Genomic DNA, 16,728 nt, shown 5'->3' with positions numbered 1-16,728 from the left:
ACGGTTGAATTAAACGATCAAATCAAGTCGCGATCACTGATGGCTAACACCTTTCATGACTTGTTAACAGTAAGCATATTCAAAAGGAAAGCTTTAACAGTGCGATACGGTATGGACACAGCTTGAGGGTAGAAGCGGCAATAAATAAACCCTTTGACAGTCATTGTATTGGCAATTGACCTATCATTTCCTTTCTCGTTTGATTCGTTGAAAATAAATTGTATAAATGCTATTCGACATTGCGAGAGGTGAAAGAACCCCGCTTTTCAGTCTTTTGTGAGGCACTGAACTATGAATTCTTATTTCTTTGTTTCGAAATCTAATTTGCAGGCGGTAATATGTGAAAATTTTTCCTGTCTAGTTAGCAACGCCACAACACTAATCAACAAGCTCTGTTCCCTCACAGAATACAACTGTTAGCTAGGCTCTCTCTTTAGCTGTGATGTCATCAATAATAACAGCTGTGTTTAAAGCCACCATCGGCTTGCTCGTGAATAAAGGAAGGGATAAGGCAGCAGAAAAATTGAAGGATGGCGACGTAACAGATCAGAAATTCCGTGGCTTGATCGTGCGTGAAATCGACGATATCAAGTTGCAGTTGAAGGGCTTGGCAAGAAAAGATTTGCTAGCAAGCATCAGCTTCTTTAAAGAAGGAATCGAGTTGCTGTATGAAGTGTTTGGCAAGGCAAGGCGCAAAAGGGAGCACGGCCCGATAAAGGAAGAAGCAGCAGCTGGAACAGCTAGTGCTGAAGCAGTTTCTCTGGCAAAAGGAATGAGAAGACTGGAGCTTACTGACCTGGATGAGTCAGCTACGAGGGTGCTTGCCGATGCAAAAGACAGATTCAAAGATGCCCGCAGAAAAGCGACAGAAGCATTCGCTAATGAAGCTTTGGAATTGTCTGATCGCGTACTGGCCATGCAATATCGAGTAATGTCGACAATATTGGAGAGAGTAGATAATCCCGAGATCGCATTTGCAGCGTGTAGAGTGTGCATTGAAGAGCTACACAGTCTGTCAGCTGTTCAGGAATGTTTTACTGTCGAGCTTAAAAGAGGCTTCTGGGCTCGGTTTAGTAAAGATGAACGAAGGGCGATTATTTCCGCCACTTGTCATGTGAATCGCATCATCTACGATGTTATTCTGATGGTCAGTTTTGGCAACAACCCGCGTTACGCAAACAACTGGCCTTGTGTTGATACCGGGGAAGAGAAAGTGGATCCGCTCTTTGATGGAAGAGTTTCTGAAGTGTTGCAGAAACAAGGTATGGAGCACTGCTGTGTAGCATGGTCATTTGGTCAGGAGGGTGAAGTGGAGCACAAGCTGAAATGTCCTATGGGTATCGCCACAAACGCAGATGGACAGTTTATTATAGCAGACAATTCGGATAAAAGTGTGAAAGTGTTTGACAGCAGCGGAAAGTTTGTTCTCCAATTTCTCCCTGAACGTAATCACACTGAGACGGGCTTACTTGTTTTCGATGTCGCTACTGATATGAACAACAAAATCTTTGTACTGGTCGGGCTGGGGAGGTATAGGTCTGAGTGGGAAGTTGAAGTTCACAGTCATACCGCTGACCTACTACACAAGTTTCCTGCGATGGGAGAGGGCTTGGGCAGACTGGCAGTCACCAATAACAAAGTGCTGTTACTGGCAGGATGGACTAGAAATGTGTATGTGTACGAGCATGAGGGGAGATATGTACGCAGCTTCGGAGAAGGGATACTGCAGGATGCAAATTATATCACTGCTGGTCCTGATGGCCAGGTCATGATACTGGATGGTTCCTGTGTGTTCATATTCACCGAAGATGGTAAACAGCAGCGTAAATTCGACATTAACACCAAAGAAGATGCGTACTGGTTCATTGCAAGGCATCCATCTGGTGAATATGTTGTCCTCGCTGGATGGAAACGAGGAGCAGAACAGAGATGTGTGGCAATATACACTAAAGATGGTGAGTTCGTGAGGAGAATAGTAGTAAATGAAGAAAAGGGTTTTTCTGTAGCCGGGATTACAGTGAGCATGGAGGGTCACATTGCTGTGGCTATTACAGATCTTTCCCCTAATGGCAAGATAATTGTTCTCTAGAGTTAGTGACTCTGAAACACAAATCAACATTTTTTTAGTGAAAACTAAAACGAAGGAAGTTTCATGAAAACAATTAACTCATTTTTCTTCGCGACAATTCAGGATTATCAAGTGACTATGAAGACAGCCATTACTGCTTAACTTTCGACTGTAACAGTAACTACGTTTACTGATGTTTTAACTTTTGGTTTTTTTTCTTAGAGCTGGTAATGTATAATTCAATATCATAATATCATTTGTAATGAAGAAAACTTACGAAAATATACAAGTTTTAAAATAGCATAAAGAGTGTAGGTATATTGAGGGTGTATTCTTTTAGAACAATTCTGGTTATTCTTATTGTGGTTCAGGAATAAAGGAATACACAGAATTTATTTCTGCAAAGAATGCAATTCTGCCTATTCCTATGTACTCCTTGTATTCCTATTACAGAATAGTCCAAAAAGAATGCTTCCCGAATCATCTTCACGCTCAGTGTAATCCAGTTATTAATCTTATTAGAATGGTGAGATGGCAATTAATGCTTATAGTAAGAACCTTTTTATTTTATAAAGTTTGCCTGGCCTTAATTGTTGTAGACGTTCAAAGGGTTTTTTTAAAAACGGTTAGTTATTTTGCTGCTATGCAGTAATGTTGCTGTTATTTTAAACTCATCGAGGAGCCTTGAAAATAACCAATCAAGGAGCATAACTTTTAATTAGTTGCCCATCTTTTTTACCTGTTATATGGCAAAGGATGCCGGAATTTCTCATTTTTTAAAGCTCTTTTCCTATAAGCTATCTTGATCCTGATAAATGATCATATTTTTGACAAACTATTTTCATGGAAACTGAAAAATTATTTTCCTTATTAAGTAATTTGAAGTATTGTTAAAATAATAGTTGATTTTCATCTGCTTACAAGTATGAGTAGTGAAAAATTTTCCCAGGACTAGATTGACAGCTCCACATGCAACTATTATCCTGGCCAATACGACATAAGCGACACTTGACTGTTTTGGCAATGTTTCCCATTTTACTTTGCTTCGACAACATCGACATCTTTCCCACAAGTCGCTCATTAACATAATCTCCCCTCCCCCTCTGTTCAATGTTGAGGATTTACACTTGTTAATTTGTCTTTCTTCATCCCCATTGCATTGGAGAGAGAATGCATAGGAGTAAAGTCATGTCTGCATATTGGCCCAAGTAAGGCCTCCATTATTTGGCCAGGATAATTTGTGTAATGAAAATATACCTGCATTGTGGGACAATTGAATCAGTTCCTTGGGTGTTAATGATTTGATTTCAAAATACATGTCCATGCAGGTGATGTACAATTTATATTTTATTAAAAACTGGATCATTGTATAATGCAATTCGAGCAATTTGATTGGCTTAGCGGCCATGGTATATGAGCCATTATACCATGCCCAAGAAATAGAGACCATTAAAATTGTCCTGTAATAATATTCTTGCAACGCAAAATCAGCAAAATCTAGCAGTATTTCTTGATTGTTGTTGATAAAACAATCATATGCATTCCACTCACGCTTGTTGGATATGAGATGATTATAGCCAACTCGGCACTACGTGCCTCGCTATCTATCATCTCATATCCAACTCGCGTTTGTGGGATAATTGTTAAATATAATTTGTGGACTCTTATTTTTATTCTCCACAAAAATGTACTCACTCGTACAGTTATCACTAGTGACCGGTGCTTGTAATACAGTTTGTAGCAAGAGAATCATTTAGTTGAGTAATATGGCTTTCTTAATAGCTGGAAAGAATTGTGAGACCACATGATCTCATTTCTGTTGAAACAAAAATGATTCTTTAATTGATGTAATTAAACCACTGGTCAGAAATATTCACTTTTATTGAAGTGTATTTACTGGTTTATAATCTTGTGTAATAACTGTGTATACTAATGAACACTGATATTGGCCGTAAGTCAACGCTAGTCTAGGAAGAGGTCATGTCAGCACTCAAGAGAGTTTAGGAAACTGTAGTCAGTGTTTGTTTGAGTTGACTAACATTGAAGTTCTCCCAAACTTACTGTGGTTATATCGTGTAATTTAACAACTCATACAAGTTTGTAAATTGAACAGTTTTTGTCGTTACAATAAAGGTTTACTGGTATATTTGTTTTGAAGTATTTACAGGGAAGTTATTTGGCATAAAAATTCCCATTTTATTATCCTGGTTTTATTTTCACATAAATTCAAGTTTTATTCTCAAGATTGAAATATTTTCTTTACTGTCAAATTCATAGACTGCTCCTCTGACAACCTGCTGTGTAGTGGGTTGTAAAAGATTCCTCGCTGTCTTTACCGAAATACTGTATAAATTATTTCTGAAACAGTCTCATTCCAGCGGGTACACTTGCGTTCAATAACATCTGAACTATCACACGTCAACATTTCATGCACAGACTGTAAAGTTAGAACCACATGAGTAAAGCAAGGTTAATATGGACACCTGCAGTTTTTTTTTTCTTCACTGAGAAGCCATAAAGCGAAACAGATGCGATGCCAGTGTATCGTCTTGTACAAGTTTATTCTCAGGAAGGTCAACATGGTTTCTAGGAATCAGCAATGTTCAGGTGACAATAGGATCACGTCCAAGTCACGTGGGTTGGTCTGAGAAAACTTTAATGATTTTCGCTCCAATATTAATCATCTATTAACTTGGCCGAGTGAATAAAAGAGAGACACGTGTTTTCGTGAAAATTTATCTTAAGAGAAATTTATGAATATGAAAAAGGATCAAGCAACGCATCTTACCGATGTTCACAAGTATGTTATAAGAACAGTTTTTCTTAGAAAAAGCGGACAAGGTGCTCTTGGTATCCAAAAAGAAAACTGGGGGTAACCATGCATTTTTTTTTTTTTTTGAGATAATAAAACTTCAGTTTGGAAAAAAATGCCATACATTGCTTTGTATTTTACTGCTTTTTACAATAACTGTTGTTTAATTATCTCACAAAAAAATACCCTGCTACCCCAAATTATCTTTCTGGATTCCATTAGCCCTGATACTAAGATAAGCTTTTTCCCCATAGTTACAAAGTATGCAAAAATACTTTGTTATATGTAGGCACCCTCGTTAAACATAGAAAATTAGGAGATCCTTTAAAGGGGAAGAATCATGGGTTTTTTTTTTAACTCTTGTTAAAAATGTTGAATTAAGACCTTCACTTTGTTACAAAATAATTCTGGAACAATGAGAGGAGAGAAATCAACTTAATTCTTGACAGGAACAACTCGTCCTCTGCTCTAGCGCATTTTGGAAACAAAAATATGATAACTTGAAAAACATTAGCCTAACATTTTTCAAGTTTCAATTCATACGGGCCTACTCTGTCTCTGGCCAGGGGCACTAATCTACAGTTGTATCACTTTGGGGTGATAATTTATAAAAAAAACTCGACAATTGTTTTTTGTTTCTGTTGTCCGACAAACATTTTTGGGTTTTTAAATGACATCAAATTTTCGTGATACTTCCCCTTTAAGAAAAGGTTTTCACTTTTAGAGGGCAAAGCTGCTAAGTTATTTGTGACTCTGAGTTTATTAAATTACTTCAGTTATTTTTTACCAACAAAAGGTTTCAAATTTTTTTAAAGTTAAGTATGTCATGTATTCAAACGGTAAAACACAGACGGTAAACAGAGACTAATCAACACTGTGTGTCTGTTTTTCGCAGTTTGAATACGCGACATAGTAAGTGTTCCTGTATTGACATCTCAGCCCTACTATCCCCAGGCTCCCATCTTGCGCTGTATTGTACCCAACCGGAAGTGAAATTTGATTTTTTTATATGCCTCAAAAGCAGGGGGAAGAAAAATTGATAAGGAATCTATTTCTGTATTTTCATATGAGAACAACATGAAGATTTGATGAAGCAAGTAATATTTTTTTTGTCAATACACTTTAAAGGTTCACACAATCACTGATGGACCATAATATGCTGAAAGTAATAACATTAAAAAAAAAACTTCAAAAATATAAGAATTCAATAGAGCGTTTTCATTCACGTGACTACTGGCCATATTGGTTTACTGAAACAAAAGAAAGCATTTGCATAAAAACAGAGTTCAATTCCCAGAGGTTTTGTTTGGGACACCAACATGGCCGCCGTGACGTCATGTGAAAACATTCTATAAACCATTTCTGAGTTGCTGTGAACCTCACTATGAACGCGAGGCTAGGTGCAAAACTTTTCATATGAAAATAAGTTTTGTTTGCATATGAATGAAAACTAATTTTCAATTAACAAAAACTTTGCACTTAGCCTCCCTTTCAAAAATTATGAGGTTCAAAGCATCTCGGAAATGGCCTATTGTTTCTTTACTTAAATTACGCTTTATTCAGATGTTTAAGTAAATTCACCCCTCCACCCTTTAAAAGCCAGAGGGATTTTATTTCTTGCAGGGGCATGCAATTCATGGTAGGGTAAGGGAGGGTGACTATATGGTACCTTACCATGAATTACTTGCCCTTGCAGGGACATCTTTAGAGGGATTAGTCTGGCAGGGGCGTTAAAACCTTTTTAAACATCTTAATAATGATTAGCACCTTATTTATCACAACAATATCTCTACTTAATCAAGCATATAGCTCAGGAGAATAAAGAAAATGATCACTACATAAAGACTGTCTTCATGACTCAACAAATTCACCAAATGCATGTTGACACTGTGGTTTCTTTAAAGGTACAGCTTTATACAAATACTGGTAGGACATTGTCGAGTTGCTTTGAACCTGGCATTAAGAAAGTGACACTTGATACACTGTTTTTATAAGAAATTATTTTACATTCACATGGAAACAAAACTAATTTTTATATGAGAAGTTTTGCCCTTAGCCTCACTTCCATAATGAGGTTCATTGAACCACTCGGAAATGGCCCATTGGACTGCATATAACATCTTTCCCAACTTGAACAACCCTCTCAAAACATTGGCTTTTTACAAGGTAATAAGTGGGAAAGAGTTTTGGGTGGGGGAGGCAAAAAGGTGCCACAATCACCTTGTTGAACAAGACCAAACTTGGTTATTTCTCGCCCATGTCAGCAATGTTAACTACATTCACACAGAGTCAACTGCTTGATTGTCTTTGTGCCTTAGCTCCATTGACAGTTGACCGTCTCAGTGATGGTGGTTTGTTTAGGAATGGTGTCCATGTTCCTTGTATGGAAGGATTCTCTGTGTGCCAAAATTGTCTAATCCTTTGTAATTTTACTCCCGATTCATGCCTTAGTCTTTCTACCCATTCTTCAATCTCCTCTGGAGTTTTGTTCTTTACTTCTACTATTTTACTGTTGCCATTCACTAAATTACAAAAGTAGATAAATACAAAAAAATTGGAAGTGATGCACTTACACTGCAAGCCATTGTAGTAGTGTCTGCATCTTAAATGGGAAGTATGGGCGTACTCCTGCCTCGTTCCCAGACGTCTCTCTCTCTCTCTGTGCACCTGGTCCCTCGCGCTTCGTCACCAGTCGCTCGCGTTTCACGCTCGCCTTTGACTAAACTGCAAAACGAAGCGCCTGAGGAGGAGGCTGGGCCTACTCTGTCTCTGGTCAGAGGCACTAATCCACAGTTTTATTGCACTGGGGTGATAAAAAATATTTATAACAAATTTGACAATTATTTCTTTGTTTCTGCTGACAGACAAACATTTTTGGGTTTTGAAATGACAGCAAATTTGCATAATACTTCCACTTTATGCAGCATTCTTTCATCCCCAGTTCAAATTTATGTATTTCAAGTATTTCACTTCCATATCTTCACCTCTTGGTATGACATAAGCAAAAGTCAAGTGGTCTCCATCAGCCGTAATTGTTTTTATTCTACACCAATTGATCAGCATGACTAAGATAAGTACAAAACACAACCACACTTGATTTCATATGCATTTTTGTTGTGTATACACTCAGTTGAAAAAAGTTGTCCTGTGTAAACTTTCAATATTATTGTAAACAATGCAACCTGGTGAAATTATAGGATAATTTAATTGGCATGTGCATATTTTGTGTCTTTTTCTTTGTCTGTGAACAATATGTGAATTTTAAGCCCTAAAAACTGCACATACTTTTATTTTCTAACAACATGAAGATAAATAAGCTGATAGGTCAAACACTTCCTAGAAAGTTGTTGGGTCTTATCCTTCAAGCTTTATACCTTTTAACGTGGCCGAATACAGTTTTTTAGTGTACAGGTGTTAGAAGACGTTATTTGGAAACTACGTGCTTCTGGACGCCCAAAATTGGTATGGGGTAAGACTAACTAAGAAGGAATGCATTTTCGTACGTCTTGTTGAGCTAAGTACCGTTTCCATGGCAACACAGCGAACTATTAAACGTCCATAAATAGTAGGTTTCCTTTATTTTTAGAAAATGTACTCATTAGATTTTTTCCATTTTTTGGATCCAGAAAAACTCAAAAAACACTGACACAGTTGCACTACTTTCATGTAATTTTAACAGAGAAGTCTCCTGTAAATATTGATTTTGCATTTTAATGTTTTGTGAAGATACTCTCTGTTAGATTAAGGTTTCTCTTTGTAGGCGAGTTACGCTTTTAGGGAACTATTTTCATGCCAAATGCATCGAAATTCTAATGAGCGGTTCCTTAGAAAACAGTTCATTTCCACGAAAACAACCAGTCACAATTTTTTGGTCAAATGCGCATGCGTGGCTTTAATTGGGTTTCATGGCAAAGATGAAAAGCATGCAAAAGGCCTTGGTGAATGACTTTTTTGCTCGGAAAGAAAAGAAAAAAAAACAGAAACGAGAAACTTAGTTATTTAGGATCAAAACTTAACTTTATTATCCATTTCATGTGAAATTGAGGGATCACTTTATCGACCGCTGTATTTGCGTACCACAACCCTAGCGTGCGCTTAATAGCATCACTGACAGAATCTGTAAAGCGCGCGCAAACTGTGTTCGGCCACCTTAAGTGACAACGTTTTTACAATCAAGTGTACTCAGCAGACCACTAGGGTGAGACATCTGTACTACCGAGGGGGAGGAGGGATGGCGCAGTGGTGAAAGCACTCGCCTCACAGCATACATATGGCCCAGGTTCGATTCCCAGACTCTGTGTCATATGTGGGTTCAGCCTGGGGGGGCGAGGGTACTCCCTTATATGGGCTATATAGGTATGTGTTGCGCTAAAGGATATGGTTTTTCAGCTGCTTTGGTCATAAATAGGGTATCAATTTTAGCCATTTTGGTAATAAATAGGGTATCGATTTTTGCACTCTAGTCTGGAATTCCTTTTTTTTTTTTTTAAGAAGAAGCTACTTCTTCATCATGATGTTTACAGCAACTGTATACGTGCTGCAACGGCTTGTGACGCGCTCCGGTCAAGCGCTGGGCTCCAGGGGAGTTTTGAACTGAAGTTGACCAGACCCTATCAGGTCATAAATAGGGTATCAAATTTTTGGTCAGGTCATAAATAGGGTAGGAAAAATCGCGGATTTTGGTCATAAATAGGGTAAGGGTTTTGGGAAGGGGGCTGCACACCCCTACCCAATTTTTTTGGGTCAATTATGTTGTCCCTGGGGTGGAGAATTTAAATCATTTTTAAGAAAATGTCAAAATCCCCACCCCTGCTCGACACCCCCCCTCCCCCCCTCGGGCTTGACATTGATAGGTGCATAACTTCAGGATTGTTCTTTGCAAATTCTACGATCTCCTTGTCAATGTATTTCCTGAGAGAAATACACGAGGTGATGCCGGTCAAAAGAGCTTTAACAGTTAATGCATTACCTTATTCCTCTGCCTGCTGCTTTCTCCGCGTTTACAGTAGTTAAAAACTAGCCGCCGCGCTGTAACGGGCGAACAAATCGACCGAATACTCCGTTAGGTGTTGTTTCCATACCTCAAACTGCCCTTGGACATTTCCTTAACATTACATGAAGTAAACTCAGGTTAGCATAAATAGCACTCCGGTTAGCCTAAAAAATTAGCCTAAATAGCACTCCGGTTAGCTTAAATAGCACTCCGGTTAGCTTAATTTAGCTTAGGGTTAGGGTTAGGGTTAGCATTTATATGGAGGGTTGGTATATCTAGCCAAAAAATTCAGCGTTCTAGTGTAATATATACTTCGTGTATGAAAACTTGAAGAGAGGGAGGGCAATTGGAGATATGGAAACAAGTCCTACCGAGACTGGCCTGTCGCCATCTTGGTTTGTAAAAGCGAGCGCGATCTGGGGAGAGTGTCTAAATTACCGAGGGGAGGGGAGGCGGCGGGAAAAATAGGGAGACTGTAACAGCTTCTCACTATCTCGTGTGCGAGGGGCGTGCCGAAACTTTTTCGCCTCAAGTAATTGTATCAACTAAAAAAATACTCCCCAGAGGCCTGCCCCAAAGATAAACATGTGAAATTGGAGGAAATATTTAATAGTCCTTTGTTACAGTACAGTTTCTGTACCATTTCGAAACAAAGTTCAGTTGCGAAATAAAAAAAATATATACTGTTTTCATATGGGGTGAAAAATATGGAAACAATTTCATCTCTTTACTGTAAATAATTACATGTAAACAACGAACGTATGCAAGGAACTGTAAATATGTTCAATTCAAAGATTAAAAGTAAAAAATATATATTTAACTACAAGGGTGTCTAAAAATGCACCTTGTCTCTCGACATACATAACGAATATATTTACATTTAAATAAAAGAAAGAAAATAAAAGAAACTTTCCAAGCATTGATTGTTTACTCTGTTTACGCAACACCTAAGTAGTACCCAGATCTCAGACGACCTACATTTGGGCATTAACAAGATAGAAGGCTGGGTATGACAGTTTTTCAGTACATTCATATGGCCTAGGTACAAATATGAATACTGGTTTAACCGGTTTTCTCGTCCACTCATGTTCACCTGGCCTAGCGGAATTTTACAAAGTGGTTGTTAATTCGCACTGCTCGTATTATTTTTTAACGGTTGCCGTTCTGAATGTAGCCATCATAAATCTAAACAAGAGAGTGGAAATGAGCCCCATGTACGTTGACTCAAATTTGATGGTGGGCAAACGTGCATGAAACAAGTGATAATCTTTTGAAAAACGCTGAAATTCACATATTTATATTAAATGCCTGTCAAGATCGATAACATTTCATTAGAAACAATCACTTAATTGGCATACCGTTATTTTATTTATTATTGTTTTTTTTTTCAAACATGTGACTTAAGGATGCCTTTCCGTTTTCATCGCTACGCGACGGATGGAAGGCCTAAACACAGAACTGAAAATTTGGTTAGAAACGTTTTAAACGTCCAAGTGTGAACTGGGCCTTATTAAAGCCCTTTCAGATTGTATTTAAAACTAAACGGTGATTTTTGATGAGTTCTCATCGAGATTCATCTGCTATTTTCAGTCCATCGAGAAGGGCGTTGTCCTTTAAACGAAGACCATTGCATCTTTTATTGCAAATAGATTCCAGAGAAAGAGAGGAAGCGATCAGTGTGGGCAAGGGTGCCTGTGTCATTCGAGGATTTTCTGAACAGAACACGTAATGAAAGCGATGAAAGAACCAGTGTCCCTTTTATGGATACGTCCTTCACAGACGTGTTGTTTAGGTGGGGCTCTACCTGAATTTGAGTGAAATTTGAAGAGGTTTTAAGAATGGATAGAAGAAAAAAATGATTTTTGGAACACTAACAGACAGTTGATACTCACGCAAGAGCACCCCAGGTTGCTAGTAGACAAACTTGGTATCCGTCTATTAGTTATTAACTACAAATTCTAATTTTAAAAACCTCACTAAATCTTCAACATTTCTTATTTCTTTTAATTTTACCAATCCTTCAAGAAAAATTATTTCCTTCCAAATATACCTAAAAATCACCCAAAAATTCATAAAAAACCCCAAATCATTGATTTGTGTAATGAATGGAGGGTTTTTGTATTGCTAAGAAATGCGAACAAGATATTTTCATTTGACCAATTTAAAGCGGCGTGAAAACAGCTTTCAGGTGTACCCCCACCTTAACCAACTGAATACCACGCTAGGACACATTCTAGCAAGATGTCGTATTTTAATGGATAATATTTTAACCGTTACAATTAACGGATCTTGTACAAGGAAGTTGTAGTAGAACCCATGCCCTTCCTTTTCTTACCTTGTCTTGATCTCATGAATAAAACAAGACGCATATGTGCGTGAACTTGGGCTTCTTTCCTGGCATATCCAGTTGTAAACGCCAGAAGTTGACGTGATAAAATCTCAGCTGTCATTTGTCGATTGTTTTACAGCTCAAGCATAGTACAAGCATATATTGTAAGCAATGTATATTCCTGGTCTAAATTTGCATCTATCTGGCCAACAGGAATTAGCAAAGCGGGCAGGGATATCTTGTGTTGGCTTCATCCTCCCCCCCCCCCCCTCCCCTTCGCAAAAGTTTTTGTTTTTTGAAAAAAGGGAATTCTGATTGAAATTGGTGTTTCGTGGGAATTTCTCTTTGTCAGTATCTTTAACCCATTAATCGATGAAATTTGTCCCGCGTCACATAGGCAAAATTTGATCCGTCTCGAGTGCATGTGTTTGTTTACGCAAGATTACGCAGTTGTCACGTTTTGTCAATTAAACTAGAAAGAAAAACAGACAGAATGGTTTCCTAAAGGAAAATTTATTCAGAAAAGTCTTTGTTCACGCCTAAGAAAGAAACGCTTATTATTCTAAATGCCAAACGAGAGACGCGAAGGCGATTTGAAGAACTACCAGTTTATTTCGAAGCGAATTTATCAACCCGTGCGTGGCACGTTTTTCAAATTTTCGCAAAAATTGTTCAGAATATAAAGAATCGGTCAATTAGAATAGTATTTCAGTACAAATTCACGATCAAACCTGTAATTTTTCGATGAATTCCCAGAAGTACTCAAAAATCGCGTAGAAAGTCCGTGGCCTCAATAAGGATTTGAGATGTCCGCGCTCCGCTAACTCGTCGCCTGGACAAAACAACAATTTGTATTCGAAGCACAGTTTCTTCGCCGTTATTTCTCGGATTTCCGCTATCGAAACTGTTGAGTATTCCTTAGTAGTTCTTCTTTCGATGTACCACTTCGGTTTGACAGGTTTATCAATGATGTCATGTTTTATTTTTATCTTATGGCAGTCATGGTCGGAATCACCGGTTTTACAGGGTTTTTTTTATTAAGTAATTATCATAAAATACATATAACAAACTTTATTGTATAGCTCCCCTTTAGGGGCTCTGCCGCCATACATGAACTGATTAAAATAATAATACTAATAATATTGAAAACTATTTACATTTGGATGAAAATATAGAGAGAAAGGAAAAAATACGGTAATAAAAAACCAAAGAATTAAAAAAATTCTTAAAAAGTCGCTTTTTAAAACACGCTAAGTTTTCCCGTGTCTCTGATATGCCTCGATAAATTATTGTAGATTTTTGCTCCACGGAAGGCGAAAGCCGTTTGGCCAGTCACAAGTTCCAGGATCTACAATTTCTTAGCTAAAGAATTTGCATTCGGGAGTCTTCTCAGAACTTAATATGGGGAGATTAATACAAAACACTGTTTATGTAAGGTGTAATTAATTGGTTTTGGATAACGGCACTTAAGGTGAAGGTGAAATATTGTCTTGTCATGGTTCTATTCGATGTTTTCTATATTTTCCCGAAAACTCGGAAGTAATGAAAAAATAGTTTTCGTGTGTGTTTCCGGGCTCGCCTCAATTTACTAAGCACCTTTCCCGCCTAATGACTAAAACGTTTCGTTTCAGGTTGAGCTTTGTGGGGGATTAAGCAATTAAAACAGTGTTTAGTTTTCTTTGTTTATTACAGTGCGCTGTCAACGGTAATGCCGACATCATTATCTAAAACCAGAATAATTGCATCATCAGGATGAAAGGCCTTCAAGTGATTTTGTAAAAACGGATAGAATGTTTCGCGGTTCGCTCTCTTTTTACACCCGCTCGAGTAAGATCTAAAAATAACAAGAATTATGGAAAGAAATAATAATTTTTCGTAAGAATATGCATATGGTTTTGCACGCTAGGGCACGCTAGACGTCAACAAGGCCATGCGCGCGCGTGTACGTTTCGAAAGTTATAACCAAACTCTAGCTATTATTACTATTACGTCCTTTTCATGTAAATACTAACTATCTGTGAGCGCTAAGTATACCTATTTATTCTATTTATTTACTATAATAAATGCCACGTTCATGAGAATCCACCTCATTTTATTCGTGAGATCAACACAATCGGCGATGACGTCATCGTCGTTAATTTCTTTCCCCCTCATGTTAATGAGATTCCCCCTCGAAATTCCGGCCTAAATCATCCTTCCCAGAATAGTGGGGGGGGGACAGGGGGGCGGGAGCCCGGGAGAATAGGGGGCGGGAGGGGTACGGGAGACGGGAGAGGAAAGGGCGGGAGGCGGGAGTTCTAAGAGGACGGGAAGCGGGAGAGCAATACAAAACGGGGAATTTCTTTACTTGTTAATGCGTTAGAATACTATCAAAAAAAGAACTCAACAATGTTGTACAATGTTATTTGTCTTCCATTTAGCGTCCTCCGAGGCTTTACACAATATTTTATATCCAAGGGCACACAAAAATTCGTGCTCAGGCGATAAACAGGGTTACCTCCGGTGAAATTGTAAACCCTTTCATGGTGTTACGTCATAGCTCATGAAATGTCAAGCGTGGTATGTGTACACATGTGTGAGTGTGCGCAAGTTTTTAGAAGTCTCAAAAGAGGTGAGCAAGGCAAGCAAGTACGCGTCTTGTAAATTTAATATCAGAGATTCAATGTCATCAAAGACCATTTTAGTAGTTCTTAGTATTTTTCAGTGCGGTAGTAAGAAATCTGGGGCATGGACGACCTTCTTGGGAGTTAGCTCCCATTGACCGTCAATCGGACTTTGCTGCATGGTGTATGGGAATTTGCGGACGGAATGCTGTTTCAATGAGCACGTGGAGACAGCGGAGTGACTCGTTTAATGACACCGTTTTTCGTTTTGGACAAGGCAAAATCGATTCCTATTACAATAGGCAGCCAAATAGCATGGGAAGCAATCAGGAGCGGCTTTATAGAAAAGAGGAGTAGGATTAGGAGTAGAAGGAGATCAGTGCAGCCTCCTCTGCACATTGATGAAGACTTCTTTTTGATGAACAGTTTGTTCGGTCTAATTTCGGACGCTTTTTGCATTTAATGCAGTAATTCTTTCCTTAGAACAGTAGCAGCGAGCTTAGAATTCACCACCAGTAACCCAGAGATTTAAACCTTGGATTGAAAGTAGGTCCTAAAGTTTCATTTTACTTTTTCCCGAACTAAAAGCAATTTTTTCACGCAGTTTTAGGGAGTAAGGATATCAAGAAAGATATCAAGATCATAATTATTATAATTAAGTAAACGCGATGGATCCGCAATAAGGCTTCGAGAATTAGGCAGACATACCGAACTCTAAACTGGGGCGTTTGGCTGCCAGCTCGCCATGTCCTACTTCCCCATTTGAATTACATGATCTCACCAAATGAATAATTAAGAAATGCAACAACTATTACACTGCACGATGGACTAAGACTGTTGTCACTAAAAGAATGGATAAACCGTCAAACAAGACGAACATGTTAGTCAAAAATTAAATACAAACAGCAGTGATAAATATAATAAACTTGCGCATTTTAGCTTGACCTAGCATATGAAACGTAAGGTTACATAAAATGCGCAAGTTTATTATGTTTATCACCGCTGCTTGTATTTTATTTCTGATCAAGCTACGATGGCTCAAGAACAAAAGTCTTTATGTTAGTCAAAACTTCATTAACTCAGAGTACAAAACCTATCAATAATGTTAACGTTATTCAAAATATATATAGTAAAAAAATGAATAATGAAAGACCTGAGAATGGTACGTCTTGGTACAGCTTTATGACTAATACGGGTTTTAAAGCCTTCTAATTTACTCGGGGACGGGAGAAACGCGAAAAAGGGCGGGAGGCGGGAGACAAAGGTACGGGAGGCGGGAAGTTCCGACCCCCCTCTCCCCCCCCCCCCCCCCCCCACAGAATACTATTGCTTTTTGCCGGCGGCAAATATTTTGTTAAAGAATCCAATAATGTTTCTCAGAAATCATGGAAGGTGTTGAACAAATACGTTCAATTAAAATTGACTGGTAACTTTCATGTTATTAGTAGATATTCATTTAGTCTCCATAGGATGTCGAAATTTAACTTAAGAAATGTTGGCGTTTTTGTAGCAACTTACTTTGCTTGTTTTGTCTTTACATTTTTCTAATTTTAGGCCAAGAGCGCAGCACAATATTTGCGCAATGCATGTTGAATAGTTTATCTGGAGCTATACCAAACCTATAGATGCGTCAAAACGTTACAGAGCAGCTGTACATGTTCTTTATGAAAGGAGCCACCAACAGACCAAAGATATGCACAAGACAGATAATAAGCAGTCAAATAAATTTCACTCATGTTGAAGAACAAGGACAATTCATCAGTTGGATGCAATACTTTGTTACGGGTCAGGAGACTTTAAAATGTTGGTCACTAATGGATTTATAATAATGCGTTGGCGTCATTTTATTTTATTCAGTTTTTAATTAAACAAAAAAAAGCTAAACGGAACTAGCGGTGAAAATAAAAAGACTACGGTGGTTTC

The 16,728-nt window shown here is 38.2% G+C and overlaps 2 protein-coding genes across 2 annotated transcripts in view; both read left to right on the top strand.

Annotated features, from left to right (window-relative positions):
* LOC146483109 (vasoactive intestinal polypeptide receptor-like) overlaps positions 1 to 16,728 on the top strand; it is a 116,215-nt gene that overhangs the window by 20,619 nt on the left and 78,868 nt on the right. The window lies entirely within an intron of this gene.
* On the top strand, positions 443 to 2,228 carry LOC146483116 (uncharacterized). Its single transcript, XM_085106226.1, has one exon. The coding sequence runs from the start codon at positions 443 to 445 to the stop codon at positions 2,087 to 2,089; it is 1,647 nt and encodes a 548-aa protein (XP_084962352.1). The 3' UTR covers positions 2,090 to 2,228.

This window comes from Pavona decussata, unplaced genomic scaffold (genome assembly GCF_977016875.1).
Source record: "Pavona decussata unplaced genomic scaffold, jaPavDecu1.1 SCAFFOLD_40, whole genome shotgun sequence".
Lineage (NCBI taxonomy): Eukaryota > Metazoa > Cnidaria > Anthozoa > Scleractinia > Agariciidae > Pavona > Pavona decussata.
This window is presented reverse-complemented; position numbering and strand designations above follow the sequence as displayed.